The following is a 20,538-nucleotide window of genomic DNA, read 5'->3' as shown; positions in this document are numbered from 1 at the left end:
TAAAAATACACCTGATGTAATATATATAAAATGGTAAAAGCCTTGTTGCATTGGTGACTGCTATGAGTGTAAATTGGTAGCTCATATTTCAACACTAAACCTGCTGAAAACCAAGTAAAGCGACGGTGCAAGGAGTTTTCAAGTGTAGCTACTGGTCATGTAGTTCCCCAGATCCAGTGGCTTGTCCTTGAGCCTCTTTTATTGCACAGTGTGTTACTCCTCACTAGTCAGTATTCCAGGGCTGTGTGCTATTACACTTGTAGCCTGTAAGGGTAGGGGGACATTTTTACTTTGCTTTAATTCCACAAGTGCGTAAGCAGGGTCCCCTCTCAAAGGGGACTTAAGTCTGCCTTAGGGGCTGGGTTGTGAGGGCAAGGAAGGTACATACTGTAATCCCTCCCTGTCCTCACTGCAGCCAGCTGGGCACACACACACACACACTCTCTCTCTCTCTCTCTCTCTCTCTGCCTCTCTCTCTCTCTCTCTCCATCTCTCTCTCTCTCTCTCTCGCTCTCCATCTCTCTCTCTCTAAAAGCCTGAGACTAAGGTAAACCTGATAATAAAACTGACCCAAGGGTGTGAACAGGATTACAGAAAAAAGCCTCTAGCATGACTGGCTCTTAAAAATAGCACCTGGCCTGTGTGTCAATCATGCGTCACCGGCAGACGCTATTGGCTCAGCCAGCAAATCCTCGGGTCTTATTGGTGGAGGAACAGTTTTGGTGGGCAAGCACTTGCCATCTGTGCATCTAGGACTTGCACTTTGTGTGATAGAGGGTTGGGATGGCAGGATTTGTTTGGGAACTTCAAGTTACCAGTATAGGTTCAAGGTTAAGGTTCAATATTATTTCTCAGTAAAGTGTGTATCAATTACATACTGTTTCAACTCGAATAAATATCATAAATAAATCCACGTGAAGTGCAGAATTTCACTCTGTGTGGATGTACGTACGCGTGAGATATTTTCAGTTTGATTTCCATCTTTGTCCATTAAGGTGGAAGACCTGCATACTCTCCTGGGAGTGGTAGAACACTGGGCCTGCCAGCTACACCCCCAACACACATTTGATGACCTCGTCTCTCACTTTGAGAATTTGGGAGACCACTCAGCTATACAGGTAGCCTCTACCTGATCTCTTTCTCACATACATACTTTTAAGACAGACTCGTTTCTCATAGACAGCTCTGTACACTTTTTGCACAGAATCCCCATCAGAGCCCCTGGGTACTGCACCTGTGATGGATGCTAGCCAATCACAGCAGACTCAAACTCTCAACTGTTCATAACGATACTATAAGCTGTGTTTGAAACAACAGTGACCCCTGCTGGTGTGTTGTGTCACTAAAGCAAGTGTGCAGTTAATTATACCTTTTTTTTATTGACTGCCCCCAGCACAAGTCTACCACTGTTTGATGTTGGCATCCTCTCATGTATCAGAAATAATTATATGCTACTTGATCTAGATACTATAGTTGTTACATTTCTGGTGCAGATACGTATTTTACTCGTAACTGCAAACAAATGTTGCCATTGACGGATAGTGGTTCACCTGAGGCTGTTCAGCACATGTACCTCATGGGTCATTTTTAAATGTTCTCTCTTGGCTCTGACTGTACACTGTCTCTGTTGTTCATGCATCCTGGTGTGCCTGTAGAACTGTGCTGTTGTTCAGTGTCCTTTACTGTTCCTCCAGGGCTGCGTGAGAAGTTTGCAGCCGGATCCGTCGTCCGACTCCACGCTGCTAGGAAGGCATGTGAGTCGCCACTGTTGAGTGATTCAGAAGAGGGGGAGGGGGTGAGCAGCACTAGTACTGAACAAGAACAGGAATCTCTGTTATGACTGATAGATACCTTGATGTATAACCCCACACAACATGGCCACATACTGCTTTATGCTCCACTAATTCAGTTTTTACCACTGGGAATAAATAAATGTGAACTTTAGCCATATTTGACCTCATGTAGAAACCTTTCACTCTATATATGTATACTTTCACAGTATTGTCTACATTGGTACTTTTTTTCTTTTATCTGCTTTCCCCAACAGCTCCCCTCGAAGACAAATTCTCCCAGCAGAGAAAGGACCTGATAAGGAGTCTCCTCTAGGTGGAGATGTGGCAAGATGTCATGATATTTGATCTCTTCACCGGAAGATTATTGCATCGCAGAAATGGTGGATGTTGTGACTGTCACACTTAGTTAAAATGCTCATTCTAACGCTTCTGTACAGCCAGAAAGAGAGATGCAGCTCAGCACTATGAATTTGGAAAGTTACTATTGTTTCAAAAACACACACAAACACATTTTCAAAGATATGCTGCACATGACATACACTAAAGTGCATTCACCCCTCTCAGTGGCATGATTTAACTGCTGTTTAACTGTTTCTTTCTGTGCTGTTTCAAATATATCTGTTGCTTAGGAAAACAGCTAATCGACATGAACTGCAGTCAGACAAGATGGACCATCTCAGCCATTGAAATCAAAATGATTTTTAAATACCCTCGGTAAATCCACACATTTCTGTATGTGGTGCATTCTAATGGGCTGTCTATAGACCCCTTTACTTCAGTGCCAACTCATTTAGAAGACAAATGAGAAATAATCTTGTGCTGGTTTCAAAGAGGGTCACGGTATTAGTGTGATATCAGTTTATATCTTAAACAGGAAAACTCAGGCTACAACCTAGTTCATGTGCTCCACTTTGGGATTCTTCCCACTGCTGATGCCACAATCTCTCCACCATAAAGGGGTTTCAAAGGTAGAGGGCGCCAGAGAAGTTGAATAAGTAGGCTACAAATAAGCGCTACGGTATGCTTGCCACCGTGTAGAGGCATCCCATTGATGGCAATTTTAGAGAACAGCTTAAAAAGTAGCTTACACCTCGTCTTTTCCAAACGTCCGGGAATTTTTCATTAGATAGATTATGGAGTTCAAAAACAAGTTTTTAGGCATTTTTTCAATTTCTGTCCGTCGATTCTTAATTCTTGTTAGTCAATTAGCAATTGTTTTCACTGTGTAATTAGCTACACATCAAAGTCATTCATTAATCATTTCCTTAATTAGCTCATTTATCATTGTATATCGCTCTCCACCCACCCCCGTCTCATACAAAAACAATCTCCGGCAGTGGATGTCTTCACGTCTCCTCGCATCTTCATCACAATTGCCACGCTCATTGGCTGCACAGCAATGAGGTCATGACAAGCATTGAACTGGTGTTTTCGTTTCCCGACTGGAAGCAAGTTCAAATCCTCCCTCTTGAAGAAGAAGGGATGCGCATCAACTTTCCCTGGAACTTCTTTAACCCCTATATGTGAGAAACCGCCGTTTTCCTGACACAGGACCTACTTTCTTTGAACTTTCTGCGGAAATTGTGTTTTTACCTAAAATCACAGTCTTCTCCAAGTTTCCCCTTGCGAACGGGCAATTCCAGAAACTTATTTGAGAGAAGTCGCATTAATCCTGGATCCATGAGCGTGGTTAGGACGAAAACATTTGCGTGATAAGGTAGGCTTTTGGGTTCATAAATGTCAATATAAGTATTTTCTCAGAAGGATTACCATCCTCATCATGATGTGAATCTCAAACCAAATTGTTATAGACTGCACCACTGCCATCAGTTGTTTGCACCTGATATTCCGCATAATATAACACGAATTATTATTATTATTGGAAAATTGGAAAACTAAGATTGCCCCAATTGTAGACTTTGGAAATAAGTTTGAATGGGATCTAATAGCCTACTGGCATTTAGTAAGTGTTGCTTTGTCAATGGGAAACTTTTGCTTTTTTCTGTTACCCTTCAGACAGAGTTGGAATGGTGTTGGAATAATTGTCAAAAGTGACTTCTTGGTGCACTAACCTTTTAGGCTTTTTAAAATATAGGTTACTTCCCCTTTGATTTACTTACCATCTGAAAGGTGATGGCATTAACACAATTCCTTTAGGTAAAATGTGAACTGATTTGCATATACACATTTGTACACACATATTTCTTTGTTTACCTGTATGTGCAATCTGATTCTGATTCTGTGTGTCTATGTACGTATATCTATCTATCGAATACAGTATGCTGTTTTATATATAAAAAAATATACTGAAACCTATCTGAATCACCCTGTTTACCTCCAGAAGATTTTTTTTATTTCAGTAGGCTACTCTGTAAAATATTTACGTGTGTGTGTGTGTGTGAGAGAGAGAGAGAGGAGAGGAAGAAATAAGACATTGAAAAAGTGATGCAGAGATTACACTCGGACATGCCTTTGTGTTTTCTGCCAGAACAAATGAATAATGATGGTTTGATATCTATACTGGCCTGTGGAGGCGAGTGGACTGGCTTGAATAGAGGAAGCTTGCAACGAGTTAACAAAAAAGAATGTGTAGCCCACCATTAAATTAAGCCATGCCTTTGTGGCAGAACTATTTCTGTTGAAGGAAATCTTGCTGCCAGTGGCCCGAGGGGTTGTGGCGTATGGGAGAGAAAGACTCCTGCAGTGGGCATTGTTCCGCTGTCTCGGTCATGTGACTCTCACTGAATGGCTCCCTGAACACAGTAGGGCCCTGCGAGAGTGACACACACACACACACACACATTAATCGGGTTACACACACGCTAGATGAGGGGCGAGATTACAGGAGTCAATGGAAGAGGTCAGATGTTGATGCGCCACTGTGGAGTGGATGTGGATGACACAGGTGTAGACTGCTATCGCTGTGAGCCAGGGCTGGTGAGGAGAGTTTTAAAAGATTATTTTTAATCCGCTCTCAGATCTTCTTTTTTGGTTCTTTTAAACGGCATTCCATGACTAGATAAGTCTGGATGAAACAGTGTCAATCCAACAATACCAATAATACCTTTACTGAACTGAATAGTAACGTGAACAAGTAGAAATGATAGGTGTGATATTCTATAAAAATGTCTATTTGAGTTACTCCCTTAAGTCACTAAACACTTGGTAAGACACTTTCCATTTGACCTGAACAATAGAGTCTGGACCAGAGTGGAGTGCTGAATTTCAGGGTGTCACAGCCACGGCTCAAATATAAAGTTTGGATAGCTATCAAAATCCATTTTGGCATGGAATAAAACGGACCCCTTTTCAGTTAGATCAAGAGCGCAGAGTTGACCTGCTTAGGTCTGGTGAGAGCAATAAAATATCATAAGAAATGTTTGTAACTTTGACCGTATTATTATTGTAATATGGGCTCCAGTTTGTTTTTGGGAGTGGCGAAAACCTCCAGCTGGTAGCAATAAAAGCAACATTATTCCTCTTCATAATTAAAGGGCAACGTGATGCCCCGGCTTTGAAAAGGATAAAAATAAACAAGGCTGTTTGCAGATGGTTCAGAATTTCTCCAAGCTCCCTTCAGAGTGAGCAAAAGAGAGAGAGAGAACTCTGGATTTGGACCATAGTCTTCCCACACATGCAACAGTATGTGGAATGCATGGGACTCTGAGGCTAATCTGTTGTGGATTACGACACATTAAGATAGTATCCACAGCGAGACACACCGCTCATCCTGTCAAAAGATTAAGAGGCACCACCAGGCTAAAAAGCAGCCGGTTGATTGAAGTGCGATTCTTTAACTGTTGATTACCTCAGTACTTGTGTCATATTATGACTGGCTCGTCTCAGTTAATGTTATTATGAGTGATTGCGCTTTCAAGAAGGGGAGAGTGCCTGAGAATGATGCTCTGCCTGAGAGGGGCGAGACAAATGGTGATGTTACCATGATTGACAGGAACACATGGGAGTGTTTACTGGCCAGCTCGCTGAGAGGGGGCTGGCAGTCAGCGACCCCTACAAAAGAAATGGCGCCTTGTAAAAACCCTCCCGCCGACCCTCCCACACGCCCACCCTTTGCCCTCACAGCTCATCGTTTCGTAGTGTAGCTGACGCCGTTTTTATTCCGCTTTGCCTGATCACCGTCACTGCCACGCTCTGATTTCCTAGATGACTATTCCCCTGAAACGTTCAGCGCTGCCAGCATGAGCCTCTCTTTGCTAGTGATCTGCAGTGTTTCTGCTTTTCTCTCTCTCTCTCTTTCCATGGAGTGCTCAGCCTCCTTTCCCAGCAGGCCTCAGGTCCCAGTGTTATCGAGGAACAATCTCTCCCTCAAATCATACTGTGGATTATGTTCCCTCTGCAGAGAATAGAATGGGACTTCTCTCTTTGTTGTGGTTGTTCTTGTTCTTGTTCTGATCTGATGGCAAAGAACTAGCCTGAAATTACAGCTGCTCCTTAATGTCAGTGCCTAGCTTTGGTGATCTCTGAGCTGAATACCTGAGGCCCACATATCCAGAGATAACGCAGTACAAGGGATTCATCAGACACAATACATACATGCACATATGTGTAGAGGAGTTATGAGGAGCTACACAAAAACGACTCTTAAATCTCCTGATCACATGGAAATGTGCTCAGAGAACTTTTTGGACCAGATCGGAACAGAGTGAATTGTAGTTACGCATACTTGTATCTGGATAACAGCAAAGGCCAGTGGTGGGCAGGAATGAATGAATGAAGTCTGGGGAAGTGCTGACGAATGGTCACTTTTGTTATGAATTAATAGCCTATATGTTTGAGGTTTGTGGTTTGTGGTTGTGGTTTGCACTTAGGTGTCGACAACATATGCACAGACTAGTCCAGCCTCTGGTACAGTAGGAAACATTATATCTTAAGATCAGGCCTGTCAGCATGGTGGCAACATGTATGAGACTGAAGACAAAACAGCCATTTCCTGCTCCCCCTTTTCCAGACCCTGGTCATATTGCCACTGTCTGCAGACCTCTCTTGATGTTGAAGGCCGAGGGTTGCGCCGGATTCTTCCGGCCCCAGCCACCTTCCGTCAGATTTAACATTTGGTAAAGCCATATCCTTAAAGCTGGCGTTCATACAACATATGGGCCTGAAATTACCTTTACACTGCACTTGGAAGGAAACTTATGTTAAGTCTTTTATTCTTTTTCTATAAAGGAGGTACCTCAAAGTTAAAGTTTGGACTCTTGAGATTCCTCAGACCTTTTCAGACATTAGTTTTTTTGGTTTCTTAAAAGATAGGAAAAAAAGGTCAAGGCTCTCGCATACCACGGGACGGTACAGTGTTTGTGAAAGGCGCCACCTGTCCCTATAAATGCGGACAGATGGATATTTGGAGAAAGAGCGGATTAATGTAGCGTCCTTTTTGGGTTTTAATGAGACCCACGAGTAGCAATCCTCAGAAACAGCTGACCCCCCACCCCCCCACAAGGAGAGAACAGGCCTGTGACTGGTAAGCTAATTGGGTCTGGTGGCTCAAAGAGCGGAATGACAAAGTCTGGGTACAAGCCCCTGTGCCATTACTCCTGATTGTGCCGGCCGTTTAGTTAACTATGACAAATTGGCTCTGGCTGGATCGGGTCAGTGTGAAAGACATTCATCACAGTACATAAGAGGATAGATCGTTATCTGATCCATACGTGTTTGATGTGGGATTTCCTTGCAGGCGAGAGCATATCTGCACACAGAGCAAACATGTTCGACATGTTCAACAACTATTCCTCAAGTTCAGTTTTTTAAAACTGTTCTTATTGTTTGCACTAAAGTGAGACATAAGCAATAAATAAACAATATCATGTGTTTCTCAAATAAATAAATGTTGTTATGTGTTAATAACACTAAGCTCTAAGCCCTAAACCACAGCTGATTTGGTAACCACGGTTTCCGTTATCCACGGTTTACCACTGGCCGAAAAATATTAAGTGGAAAATGAAAAAATTGTTATAATGGATTTATTTGATTAGTTATTGTTGTTGATGTCTTATTGTGTGTAATTTATAAATTACATTTCTATCATAGGTATGTCCACAAAAAACAGTAATGCACATACATGACCCTGTTCTCTACCTTGAGACAAAATGCCTGAAGCATCCAAAAAGTGAATGTATCACTAAGGCTTCTGTTAAATAGTGAATGCAGAGGTGTACAGCCCAGCGCTGGCTCCTGCCATCAGGACACGGCCCAGTTCATCCTTTGGGACAGCAGTGAAAGGGACAGATCCTCCTGCAGTGTTGGCCGAGGGGCCTGACTGGGCACAGCTGAACATGTCAGGTGGAAATCAGACCCCCCATTAGCTCTGTTTGTTCAGTCCTTTGCCCCCCCTTAGCACAACAACCCACTACCTTAAGACATCACTAAGACACGAGACTAGGGAAAGGGAAAAGGAGAGTTGACAGAGCTGTCAGACTTCCATGTTAGACCTTTCTGGCTCAGAAATACTGACATGAAGCAAGTATGCATTCAAAAACATAGAGCATACTGCAGATTTTCTTTTTTGTTTTGAACATTGCTGCAAGAATCACTAACAACTTCTAGCCTAAGAATTATGCATTTTTCTACACCATCCATGTGTTTCCCTAGAAACCCACAAACAAAGCTCCTGTTCACCTCAGTTGCAGTAGACTTGTAAATGGAGACGGAAGTCTGCGATTATTAGGATGGAGAAAGATTCCTGTGGCAGAGACCAGCACTCAAATCAAAGCCTTTGTAGAGTTAAGCCTCCAATAGATGCGGCTTGATTTGGATAGCAGATGTAACAGGAAGAGCTCCTGAGAGAGAGAGAGAAAGAGAGATAAATAGAGAGAGAGAGAGACAGAGAGAGAGAAAGAGAGAGAGAGAGAGAGAGAGAGAGAGAGAGACTCTAATGCACTGTGCATGTGCCCCCTCCACAACAGACGGAAACAACCGTAATTTCTCCGCCTGCTAAAATGCCGTCGGGAGCCCACACGAGCACGTCAGGAGGGAAATGAATGAAAAGTTTGACGTCAGGATCGCTCGGTTGGGTAATGAGACGAACCATTTGAGCTGCTGTTTTTCGATGGAACGAAAACATTTCTTTGCTTTTGCATAGGAATGAGAATCTGAGAAAGCTTCCGTTTATGCTGCGCCATGTAGACTGTGACCAACACATTACAATTTTACAGTTCGTCACTGACGATTCATTCAGTATAACTTACAGTGTACAGATGTTTTTCTAATCCTTGGTACTTTGCTATCGACTTAAACTTCGAGGCCTTCCTATGGCTAGAGCCCAGCGCAACATGTTCCGTCAATGTTGCAAATTTATGACTGAAAATAACAATGGTAATAGTCATTAGCGGACATGATCGGCAAGGCACTTGCCCAGCGAGACATGTGTGTAAATTGTAAACCCGTTAACCTTTCTAAGAAATGGCCCACGGTCACGCTTGCAGCTAAATGGAGGGGGTTTAGTCCCAACATCACCCGAGAGTGCATGTGTCGGGGCATTAATATTTGGTACAGTTCCCTCTGTCCACTGTGAGGCTTTTGGAGACACTTCAGAGGGCTCTCCATCAGTGTTAGTGGTGTGGGGGTGAGGGTGTTGGCGGGGGCACCAGTGAATGGGCCCAGTTTCAGGGTGCCTGGTCGACAGCGCCACGTATCAAAGTGGTGCAGTCGTCTGCTAAATCCCCCCGCGGGCGCCTGGGGTGCATGGGCCTTTTTCACGTGCACAGTGACGCCCTTGTTTGTGCACACACCACAGTTGTCCCGGGCTTTTGCAGGGGTGCAGCTGTGCTCAGTCAGACCCCCAGGCCCACTAACCCCCCCCCCCCCCCCCCCCCCACAAACCCCTCTGAGCCCCCCTAGGGTTACCCCCCCCCCCCCCCACACACACACACAACCCCAGTGAAACTGGAGGAGAGAGCCCTGGTGCCCCCATTAGCCGCCCGCATCGAGGCCTGTCACCAGGAGAACCTAGTGGTCTCGCACACATCCTCCTACAACCTGTGGAGTCACAGCCTCGTGGAACCTGGATTTCATTATTTTGATAAATGTATGGTGAAACTGTACTTATACTGGTCTAAAAGGTTAACTATAAAGACTATTATCTAGGCTGTGTTAAGGCCTCCCTCGTCGAAATCAATCCATAATTCAAATACACAAAAGGACCCCTGATTCACACAGTTTGTGTCAAAGGCATAACCAGAACAGGCGTCCCTCAACTCCATATCTGTGCATTCTATCGAATTATTAATGATTACACAGTCTAGGACTTGAGGGCTGGAGTTTGAGCACGATATTCAGAATGCTCCATATGACACGAAGATTTCACAATCGGGAATTGTATGAACTTGGGGTCCGTTGCATTTGTCCCTCATGGTTTGGAAATATAATGATTTATTACTTTTTTATTAACGTGAGCAATCTATGTATCGGGTTTGTTTATGCCATCTACAGGCTGATACATGCTGGAATTGAATAACATTGCGTTCAGATTACCCAAAGAGCTTTCTCCCTGCTTGAGCAATTTGGAGTTCAAATAAGGCCACTCCATGTTTTATTTTTTAATTGTCTGTCACTTTTAGATAATTGGTGTAACACAATGACTAGACATGCATGACATGAGGGTTTTGCCAACTGATTACACAGAGAGGCATTGTAAACATTAGGGAGAGAAGTGAATAAGTGAAAACAGTGACGGTTTTTATGTGAAAGACGGCATCTAAGTTCATCCTTGCAGAACAGAGCACACCAATGCTTAGAGTATCTGGGAATACGTAAAAAGAACTGTCATGTGTGGTTGGCCTGTGGTTTTATATGCGCAAATCAAAGTTAACAGCCCATGACAAAGCACTCTCATTGTCTCCCAGGTGACAGCCTGTTGCGCATTTGATGTTAAGCATGTGGTGTGTATGTGTGTGTATGTGTATGTGTGTGTGTTTGTGTGCATGTGCTTGTGTTTTTGTGTATGTGTGTCTGTGTGTGGGATTATGTCAGTCTGTGTGTGGGATTGTGTGTGTGAGTGTGATTTGTGGGGCTGTGTGTGTGTGTGTGTGTGTTGGTAGATGAGCTCAGACTTTGTTTTCTACCACTGTACTAAAAATCCACTACATTCCCCTTCAACATGAGAGTTTGACACGGAGTCAATCTCTCTGATCCATCCAGCAGGAACAGGCGTGTTGTAAGACACTGAGAAGGAGCTGCCCATTAAAACAGTTGTTGTGTGTGTGTGCGATGGAGATTGGTGGGATGCTGGGAAGTGGCATGACTATCATTGGCACAGAGTCAGAACACTATCAATTAGATGGAGAAAAATATGGTCAGGGCCCAGTGAGTGAGATCGCACATTCCCATGCGTAGGAAAACACGAGTGCTGTGAATTTCTAACAGAATACTGAAAGCCAAAGACTTATCGTAGGATCAGTGGTTCTTCTGCTACACTTCTTTCAGTCAGTGGAGCTTTATTAGCGTGGCCATAACACTGCATCATTGCCAAAGCAAAGCGCATGAAAAGACAGGTATTTTTTACGAAAGAAAAAACAGACAGTAGAAATGGCAAATGGCAGCAACAGCAACATCCGCAAAACTGCTTGTGTCCAGCGGTGAGACGAAAGGGGCTTGCTGCCCGTCTCTGAACATCCTATGCTCGTTTGCATAATGGCCAATCAGTGTCCTTCGCTGAGGCATTAGATTGGCGTGTTTGGAATCTGCTCTGACACCATGTTTCGTGTGCTGTATATCCCAGCAAATCATATCCCTACAAACAGTCTTTTCCTGTTATCCCGTTCAGCTCTAGTTTCTTAGGAGAGGTTTGCCGAGTGTCATCTTCACCCAGAACAGCCTGTGCTGAAAACCTCATTACGACCTGCAGAAAGAACTCTCAAGGAAACATCACGCTGAGCAGCAGTTGGTGGAGTGCTCCTTGGGGCTTCTAACGACCTGTATCTCCACATCCTTTCTCTTTCTTGCTCCCTCGCTCTCTCCTTCTTTATCCTTCTTTACCTTTCTCCACCTCTCTTCATCTCTCTCCCCCTCCTGTCTCCCCCTCCCCCTTGCTCTTTTCCCATCTCTCTCTCTCTCTCACTTTCTCTCTCACTCCCTCTTTCCCTCCCTCCCTCTTCCCCCCTCTTGCTGTCCCTCCCTCCTTTCTCCATCATCCCTCTCTCTTTCTCTCTGTCTCCCTCTTTCTTTTTCTGTTCCTCCCTCTCTCTCTCTCGCTCCCTCTCTCTATGTTTGCCACCCACTCTCTGATGTCTGTCTTGCTTTGTCAGGGAGCTGATTGAGTTGGCAGCGATGCCCGTCTCCGTGTTCCTCCGTGTCCAGACCGTCTGTGAGTCACGCTTACCAGCGCTGACTCACTCATGCAGTGCGGCGCGGTGCGGCGCGAACCCAAACTGACAAGCCCCTGGGCACCGCTACATCAGCGAACCACCGATGCACTCAGCCACATTCAAACCTCCGAAAGGAGTATGCTCACAAGCTAATGTCATTATTATTAACTTGGAGTACATGCCTTGTACCTAAAGCAGTCAGTTCGGTAGTAGAACTGTCAGATGAGATGTTACATTTCTCAGTGATGGCCCATGATAACACATTTTTTACTAAACTACACCATGCGTTTGAGACATTTCTAAGCCAATAATTATATGTGGTTGTGGTGGCAGACATATTTCTCTGAGGAATGCCACACTAGGGCGCTCCACCAAGGGGAAATAGTCAGGGGGCGGAAACGGGAATAGGCTGAGGGCGACGGGAATGCTGGCATGGCACAGTGAGGAAAGATGAACCACGGGTAAACCCGCATCTTCTAACATCTAATCTGTCAAGGCAGGATCCAATCACTGTAGTCTCTACCAGTCTGCTGGGTTGACATCTGCTCTGGTTTCTCCTACTGATGGAAGTGAAATGTATGTGCATAGATGTACAGTACATTAACTGTGCATAGATACTTTTTTCTGGCATCTCTGATTCATGATTAGAAGTACAAATTAAACCGCCACCATATGACTAATACTTTGTATCATCCTAAATAAATGACCATCAGCTGAAGACACTTGAGCTGTGGGTCTTTCTTTTCCCGGACTGCTTGGTCAGCTGCTGAATAGCTTGGATGCTGGGCATGAAGAGAGGGACTTATCTGATTTCCCATTAGCGATTTAAATAATAAACTGCAATGATTGGTAGTTCTGTCTACTCCATGCTTTCGTCCTGTTTTGCAGGCTCTGTGTTGAAAGTGAGAGCTGGCTGAACTGAGGGGCATCTGAGGTCACTGCTCAGATTCTCACACACATCTCACCCCAGAGCTTGGCCATGAAACACACTTTACACGGAGCTGCTCTTTAAGCGCCTAAATGAAACCAACCAACAGATAAAAACACAGCATAACATCACTGGAACAATTACTGGTGTAAATAAGGTGCAGATTAATGGCCAAGTTACACGTCACATGTGTGGATCTTGTTGTGATGGTCTGCTCTTTTGTCATGTTTTTGTTTGGACATCCCTAATTCAATATCTTGTCTTGTCTACACACATATTTTGTCTAGTCTGTTACTTAATTGTATGTCAAACAAATTAATGAAAATGAATTGTATGCAACCAGTTCAGACAATCCAATGGTATGTTTGCATGTGCGTATATGTGTGTGTGTGCGTGTTTGGGTGTGTTTGGGAGTGCAGGCTTGTGTATGTGCAAATTCTAAGAGGCTCATGTTAAAAGGAGGTTTTATGATAGTTCTGGAAAGGGATTTTCATCGATTGACCTTTTGGTCTTTCATAGTCATGTTCCAACAAACACACTATTAGGAGTTATGAAGAGGATGACTTCTGAAGGGCACTTTGAAAACTGTGTGTGTGTGTGTGTGTGTGTGTGTGTGTGTGTACAGGTGTGTGTATGTGCACGTGTGTTTGCGTGTCTGTATAAGTTGAATTGTGTGTGTATGTGTGTGATACCCGTCCCCTGGGGAGGGCCATCTGTGTGCACCTGGTCGTAATGTCAGAGTGGATGTGACACTGATGGACCTGTGGTCCCCCACTTAATCACTCACTGCCTCCGTGTCTCAGACCTGCATCAGGTGTTGCCTCACCTGCCTAATAAACGCCCCCAGACACGAGTCTAACAAGATGGACGTGTCCTGGCACACCCTAACCTGTGTCTGGCGCTGAGCAATAAGTCAGTCAGAGAACATTAGTCCGCTGGCATGAAGCCGCAGTGACCTGCCAGGTTTTCGGAGTGGCCCGTTCACGTGTGTATGCTTCAGGAAAGTAGAGTTTACTCTCAGGAACAGAAACTTTTTTTTTAAACAGACTTTTTAAAAGGCAGTCTCATATGCGATGAGTAGGGTTGACGCCTAGCATCCCTCATACTTGGTTTGCCACACAGCATGGTTAATTGTGTGGGGGTGTGTGTGTGAGTGTGTGTGTTGGATGTTCTGACTCGGTGTGGGTGTGTTTTTTGTCGCAGGTGTAGTTTTGACAAAGATGGCGTCCGTCAGGTGGCACTGGGGCTGGGTGCTGGTGGCTCTGGCCGCCTGCCTGGCACAGGTGGCATCCTCACTCAACCTGGAGGACCCGAACGTCTGCAGTCACTGGGAGAGGTAAGTCACGCTCCCTCACTATATACGTATATCCTTCTGATTCTGTCACTCAGCCCTTCTTTAGTTCACAGGTCTTTTTCTCTCTCTTTCTTATAGTCTCTCAGACATTTTGTCGCTCGTTCTCACTCTCTTTCTCTTTGTTGTCTCTTCTTCACTCTGTTTCCCTGTCACTCACACACCCACACTCACACACACACACACACACACACACACACACACACAAACACACACAAGCACATGCATTGGATTTACAGTTGATTTTATATGTCAACCTACTCGTATGTCTTCATTTCCCGCCTATTAAAGCATTACAGTTGAACAGTGAGAGTTATGACTGTTAAGGATGTCTGTGATCCAAACAGTTATGAGCTGTGGGGGAATGCATAGTATACTGGGACCTCATACTTCACTGTGAACTGTGACTAACCGAAATATTGCCCTGGCCAGCATTTTTTTTTGCCGTTTTCTTGTACATTGGAACAGAATGTGACATGGCTCTCCTGTTTACAACTGTTTGGTTTCGAAGTTATTTATTCCAGCAAGTAATTCTGCGAAGCAGACACAATGTTCTTGAGTAGACGATTTGTAATGTTTATGGCTGGAAATGGGTTATCTAAATGAGAAGCATTGGAGAGTTTAGATAAACAATTACTTTAGGTAATTGGTTTAGTTTGCCAGTCACGCAAGTTCCATTCAGTGATAAATTAAGTCAGCTGTTTTGGGTTTGAAGTCTTTCACTTTAAGCTGTGCACACAGACACACAAACACACACACACACACAACCACCCACACATACAAACAGATACACACACACACACACACACACACACACACACAACCACACACACACACACACAACCACCCACACAAACAGATTCACACACACTAACACACAAGTACACACACACACACACACACACGCACACACACACACACACACACACACACACACACACACACACACACACACACACACACACACAAACACAGACACACACACACACACACACACACCCACACACACACATACACACATACATACACTGAAGCCCACAGCCACACACCTACCAACCCACGCACACACACTTAATAGGCAGAAGATTTCCTCAACCAAATTAAGGAGCAGCTCGGAAATCCATTGCAGCAGATTGAAAAGAACAAAGCTGCAGGGCTGCTTTCCCAGCTAGATTCACTTTCACTGCGTAATCTGTGGGAACAGCTGCCGCCTTAAAGGGCCGTGAAGGGTGGCTACGCAACAGCTCCCTCAGACAGACAGAGGAAAAGAAAGTGAGAGAAGGAGAGAGAGAGAGAGAGAGGAAGGGTACAAGAGTGAGAGATAGATGGAGGGGACAAAGGTAAAGCAAGAGATGGAGAGAAAGGGGGAGACTGGGAAAAAGAGTAAGGGAGAGAGAGAGAGCACAAGTGGAAAAGGAGGGAGAGAAGAAAAAAGAGAGAGAGACAGTCTAGGGAGAGAAATGGAGAGGGAGAGAAAGTGATAGACTAGGATAAAGAGTAAGGGAGAGAGAGAGAGAGAGAGAGAGAGAGAGAGAGAGCACAAGTGAAAGAAAAGGAGGGAGAGAGGAAGAGAGAGAGAGAGAGAGAGAGAGACAGTGTGGGGGAGAGACAGACAGAGAATGAGCGTGGCTCCTCATTGATGCGTATCACCATCTCCCAGCCTGTTCATTTCTTAATGTTTTTTTCACAATCCGTGTCGTACACTAAAGTCTTGACGACCGCTCAGCATAGCTGCTCAACTTTCTGGAGCACTCCCAAGTGAGTTTTTACAAGGAACAACTGTGCCGTGTTGGGAGCTGGGTGACCCCTTGAGCAACGTTTGAGCGAAGTTCCGAAAGTGTGTTCCTCCCCCCTCCCTCCCTCTCTGTCTCTCTCTCTTTCTCTCTCTCTCTGTCTCTCTCTCTGTCTCTCTCTCTTTCTCTCTCTCTCCCAATCTCCTTCCTCATGGCACAGCCCCCGCAAATGCGAATCCCATTCACTCTCTGCGACTGCCTTCGGACAAATGATGACTGATGGGCAGTTTCATGAATCACTTATGGGGGATCATTTGCGGGGGCACTTAAAGAGGAATTCAGACCCATTTCCACCATATATCTTAGACCCCTCACAGACCCTGAAACTAGCCCAACGGTCACAACTGTTCCTCTCTGGGATCACAAGAGAGCAACTGTTACACATAATGGTTTCACTCACACAAACACATGAAGGAGTTTATTTATCAAATGGTTATAAATACCCACAGTTGGCTCAAGGACGCAAAGTGGAGGGCCGCACGCGGAAGTGTGTGTGTCAAGAAGTTTGCGTCTCAGCGTGAATGTGTTTTTTTGTGTGTGTGTTTGTTTATAGGTTTCCGAGTGTGCACTTAGTGAGTTTGTGTGTGTGTGTGTGTGTGTGTGTGTGTGTGTGTGTGTGTGTGATTGTGTGTGTGTGTGTGTGTGTGTGTGAAAACACTCTCTCTCAGAAGTGGCATGACTAAAAGCTGTTTGATACATAATACCTCGCTGATACACAGTCTCTCTAATGGTGGCCTTATTAAAGGACTTTCCCTCCCTCCTTGTTAGCCACTCACACTTGAGTTATGGGGACCACACGCACACTGCATAAACAGGTCACAGCAAGTTTGTGTGTGTGTGTGGGTACACTCATCTTTGTATCTCTGTGTGTGTCCGTGTGTCCATCTACAGCTACTCTGTTACCGTGCAGGAGTCGTACGCACACCCCTTTGACCAGATATATTACACCAGCTGCACAAACGTCTTGAACTGGTTCAAGTGCACGCGACACAGGTGAGAGGGTGACCAGAGGGCTCGGCCTATAGAGCAGAGCTAACATGTAAATGTCAGATGCTAAGTAGTTGTTTATAAAGGGGGTATAAAGGGTGTATAAGCATGTGTTATAAATCATTATAAACATTTAGTAAAGTTATTATATACAATTATTATAGTTTTGCTAATGGTATGTGTAAGAGATTAGCTAATCCTGCCTTGTAATCGTAGTTTACTAGAAGTATAGATAATCCAATAAATGATAGAATACTTGTACTTCAACCTGGAAACGGTTTTGAGGTGTTTTATTTATGTTTTCTCCCTCTCTCTTTGTTCTCAGGGTCAGCTATCGGACAGCATACCGTCGTGGAGAGAAGACCATGTACCGGCGCAAAGAGCAGTGCTGCCCTGGCTTCTATGAGAGCGGAGAGATGTGTGTCCGTGAGTATCTGAAGCGCTCGTGGTTTCGCCTTGTGGCTTTAGGACCTCTTTGTCCTACATCATGAGCACAGCTAGTGCTGTGACCTCAGCTGCTGATGCATAGATTGTCGTTATCAGTCCACTGAATGCCACGATTTCTGGGATTTGCAGTCCATCTGTGACACATATACGCAGAAATGTTAGCAGTCCCAAGACCCAACAGGCGCAGCATGTGAGCTAATTAGCTAGTCACAAATCACCACACACAAAGCGTTTCCTTGTGTGTTCTTTCTAGGAAATGAGAGGTTTTAATGTGTTTTGACTTGGGGATATTTACAAAGTGGCTGTAGGCTGCAAACATCTCCGATTTGTCAGAGACTGGACACGGAAGCGCAAAGTCCATTTCACTTCTTTCTTTTCAACTTCTTTGACTGTAGCCCACCTAGAGGGCCTTGTTTTGAAGCCAACAACATGAAAGCCAAGACCAGTCAAGCCAACATGTGCCTGCAGTAGGGCGATGTGACTTGTGTTAGAAGTGTCCAGCCTGGCTGACGGCCTGTCCAACAGATTGAGCTTTCACTCAGTGAAAACAGTCAGAGCGAACAGGTGTGCCCAAAGCAGGAGGTCAGAACGGGCCACGGCCAAAAAAGAAAAACAACAACTGCAGCCATCAGCTCCGCACACAAACAAACAAACCTGTGTTTGAGTGCGATGACCCTCTGTCACGTCCACTGCTCGCTCTGATTGGTTGTGTCACCACACGTCTGAGCAATAGTCGAACGCTTTCTTGTGGTTGCCTGTTTTTCACCCCGTATGTCAGTGGCCTCGAGTCGGGACACAAATGCTTTTGGGCATATCTGGTGTCAATGAAGAGATTTGTGTGCCAGGGAATGATGGTAGCCTTCTCTGCTGATGAATCAGCTTTATTCCCCAACAGCAGATTTAGAAATGTGACCGTTTTGAGCTGAAAGAGGACTTTCTCTGCACCCCTGAAAAGGAGCCGTTGTGCGTACTGTAAGACGCAATCACATGGGGTCGTCCCATGGCTGCTGTTTCCGCAAACCCTAAATAGCATTGCAGCGGCATTGTTCAGATGGGAAACTACACTGATTTTATGTGTTGGATATTATTATCAGATATAGGATTTTACAGATAATTTGAAAGCAAACACAGATAATTAAACTTAAAAAAATAAATAAAAAAATGGTCCACACACAGCTTGGTTGATTTATTTATATAATTTTAGTCATCGTAGTTAGTTTTACAAATAACATCTAATCTTCTCTCAAAAATGTACTACGGCCGGAAAAAGGAAGAACCATTGTGAAGCAAATTTTAAACTATCACTTGTTTACAAACTGGTCTGACCACATGTGAAACCATTTTAAAATGCCACACTCTGGGAGCCATCCCTATGTTGGGAAGCAGTTTTAGTTCATGAGTGCTAGATCCTGGGAAGTCTTTTGCAGCGCCACAAAGCTCCATTTCAAATGGATTGGATTCAACCCTCCGTTCTGCCCGAGTCCAGTGCGGACTGTGGAGGAGGTCACTGTTGCCCTCGTCAATGAAACCTCAGGGCAGTGTGTCTCTAATCTATCAACAACAGACAAGATCAATGTCACGCCCAATATCATCTCAACCCTCCATCGCAGACACATACAAATAGTCTACGAGTAGTTGCACTTTAATCAATTCTTTGAACTGATCACAGATGTTTGGTGATTTGCTATTTTGTTATGTACAAAATTGTGTCTGATTTGAATGTGCTTTTGTCCTTGTGCTCGCTTCAAGTGTTTGTGTTATTCTCATTGTGCGTGTGTATGTGTTTGTGAGTGTGCGCACGTGTGTCTGTGTTTTGTCAGCTTTTGTCTGCACTTCACCCACATATCTCTGACCCCCCTATCTTATAATGTTAGCAATCTAGCGCTGTCTGTCTGTAGCGGATGAAACCTGATCTCTCTATCCCTTGTTTTCTCCCCTACTCTCCACCCAAAACCACCAACCAACCACCCCTCCATCCACCTCTCCCCCCCCCCTTCCTCTTGTCTCCAGCCCACTGTGAAGAGAAATGTGTCCACGGCCGATGCGTGGCCCCCAACACCTGCCAGTGTGAGCCCGGGTGGGGCGGGGCCGACTGTTCCAGTGGTAAGTCCTGGAGGCAGCTGGAGCTGTCTGTCTTCCTCCTCGTCCACCACCAATGCTGACCGCCATAGCAGGCCCTCCCTGCCTTTTGTACTCCCTCAGATTCGTCCTTTTACAACCAGTCTGGCTTCACTCAACACAATACCACCACAACCACAACACAAGCAAGCTCAACTCAATACAGTTCAATCTAACCCAGTTCTACTAAATGTAATTAAATCAGTTCATCCACGTTCAACCCAGCCTAGCTGATTTTATTTTAGCCGTGAAACCATAATTCAACAGAAATTCGATTTTGTTACTGTCAAATCAAAGAATGCCTGGTGATATTTCATCAGCATCAGATCAATTCACTTCAGTTTAATTCAGGATTCATTGGTATACCTTCCCTTGACTTTTCAGTCATTTCAGAAAAACATTTTGCCCAAGACTACAGTATGGCACTGTCAGCAAGGACGTGCTCATTGTAACTGAGGTAGACAATCCTTGGCAGGACCCAGTCAAACAAACGCAAACACAAAACGAGCTCAATGGGTGAAGCTCTGTGCAATTAAAGGACCCCCACCATTCACTCTTCCAGACTTGTGTTCTGAGGGCCTCAGGTCTGGGCCAGGTGGTTACTGATACTGGATCAGACTTCCCTGACCATGCTGCGCTGAGGGCCTCAGGTCTGGGCCAGGTGGTTACTGATACTGGATCAGTCCAGACGTGTGTGCTGAGGGCCTCAGGTCTGGGCCAGGTGGTTACTGATACTGGATCAGTCCAGACGTGTGTGCTGAGGGCCTCAGGTCTGGGCCAGCTGGTTACTGATACTGGA

At 44.8% G+C, this 20,538-nt stretch overlaps 1 protein-coding gene across 1 annotated transcript in view; it reads left to right on the top strand.

The window, feature by feature from the left end:
* Nucleotides 1-2,069: 2,069 nt before the first annotated feature.
* Nucleotides 2,070-20,538, top strand: part of megf10 (multiple EGF-like-domains 10) — a 65,697-nt gene continuing 47,228 nt past the window's right edge. Inside the window, exons 1-5 of the mRNA XM_012842495.3 lie at nucleotides 2,070-3,510; nucleotides 14,247-14,379; nucleotides 17,079-17,180; nucleotides 17,500-17,600; nucleotides 19,632-19,724. Of these exons, the coding sequence (XP_012697949.2) occupies nucleotides 14,264-14,379; nucleotides 17,079-17,180; nucleotides 17,500-17,600; nucleotides 19,632-19,724 (412 nt within the window). The 5' untranslated portion in view covers nucleotides 2,070-3,510; nucleotides 14,247-14,263. The remainder of the gene's footprint in view (nucleotides 3,511-14,246; nucleotides 14,380-17,078; nucleotides 17,181-17,499; nucleotides 17,601-19,631; nucleotides 19,725-20,538) is intronic.

The sequence above is a fragment of the Clupea harengus genome, chromosome 12 (genome assembly GCF_900700415.2).
Source record: "Clupea harengus chromosome 12, Ch_v2.0.2, whole genome shotgun sequence".
Taxonomy (NCBI): domain Eukaryota; kingdom Metazoa; phylum Chordata; class Actinopteri; order Clupeiformes; family Clupeidae; genus Clupea; species Clupea harengus.
This window is presented reverse-complemented; position numbering and strand designations above follow the sequence as displayed.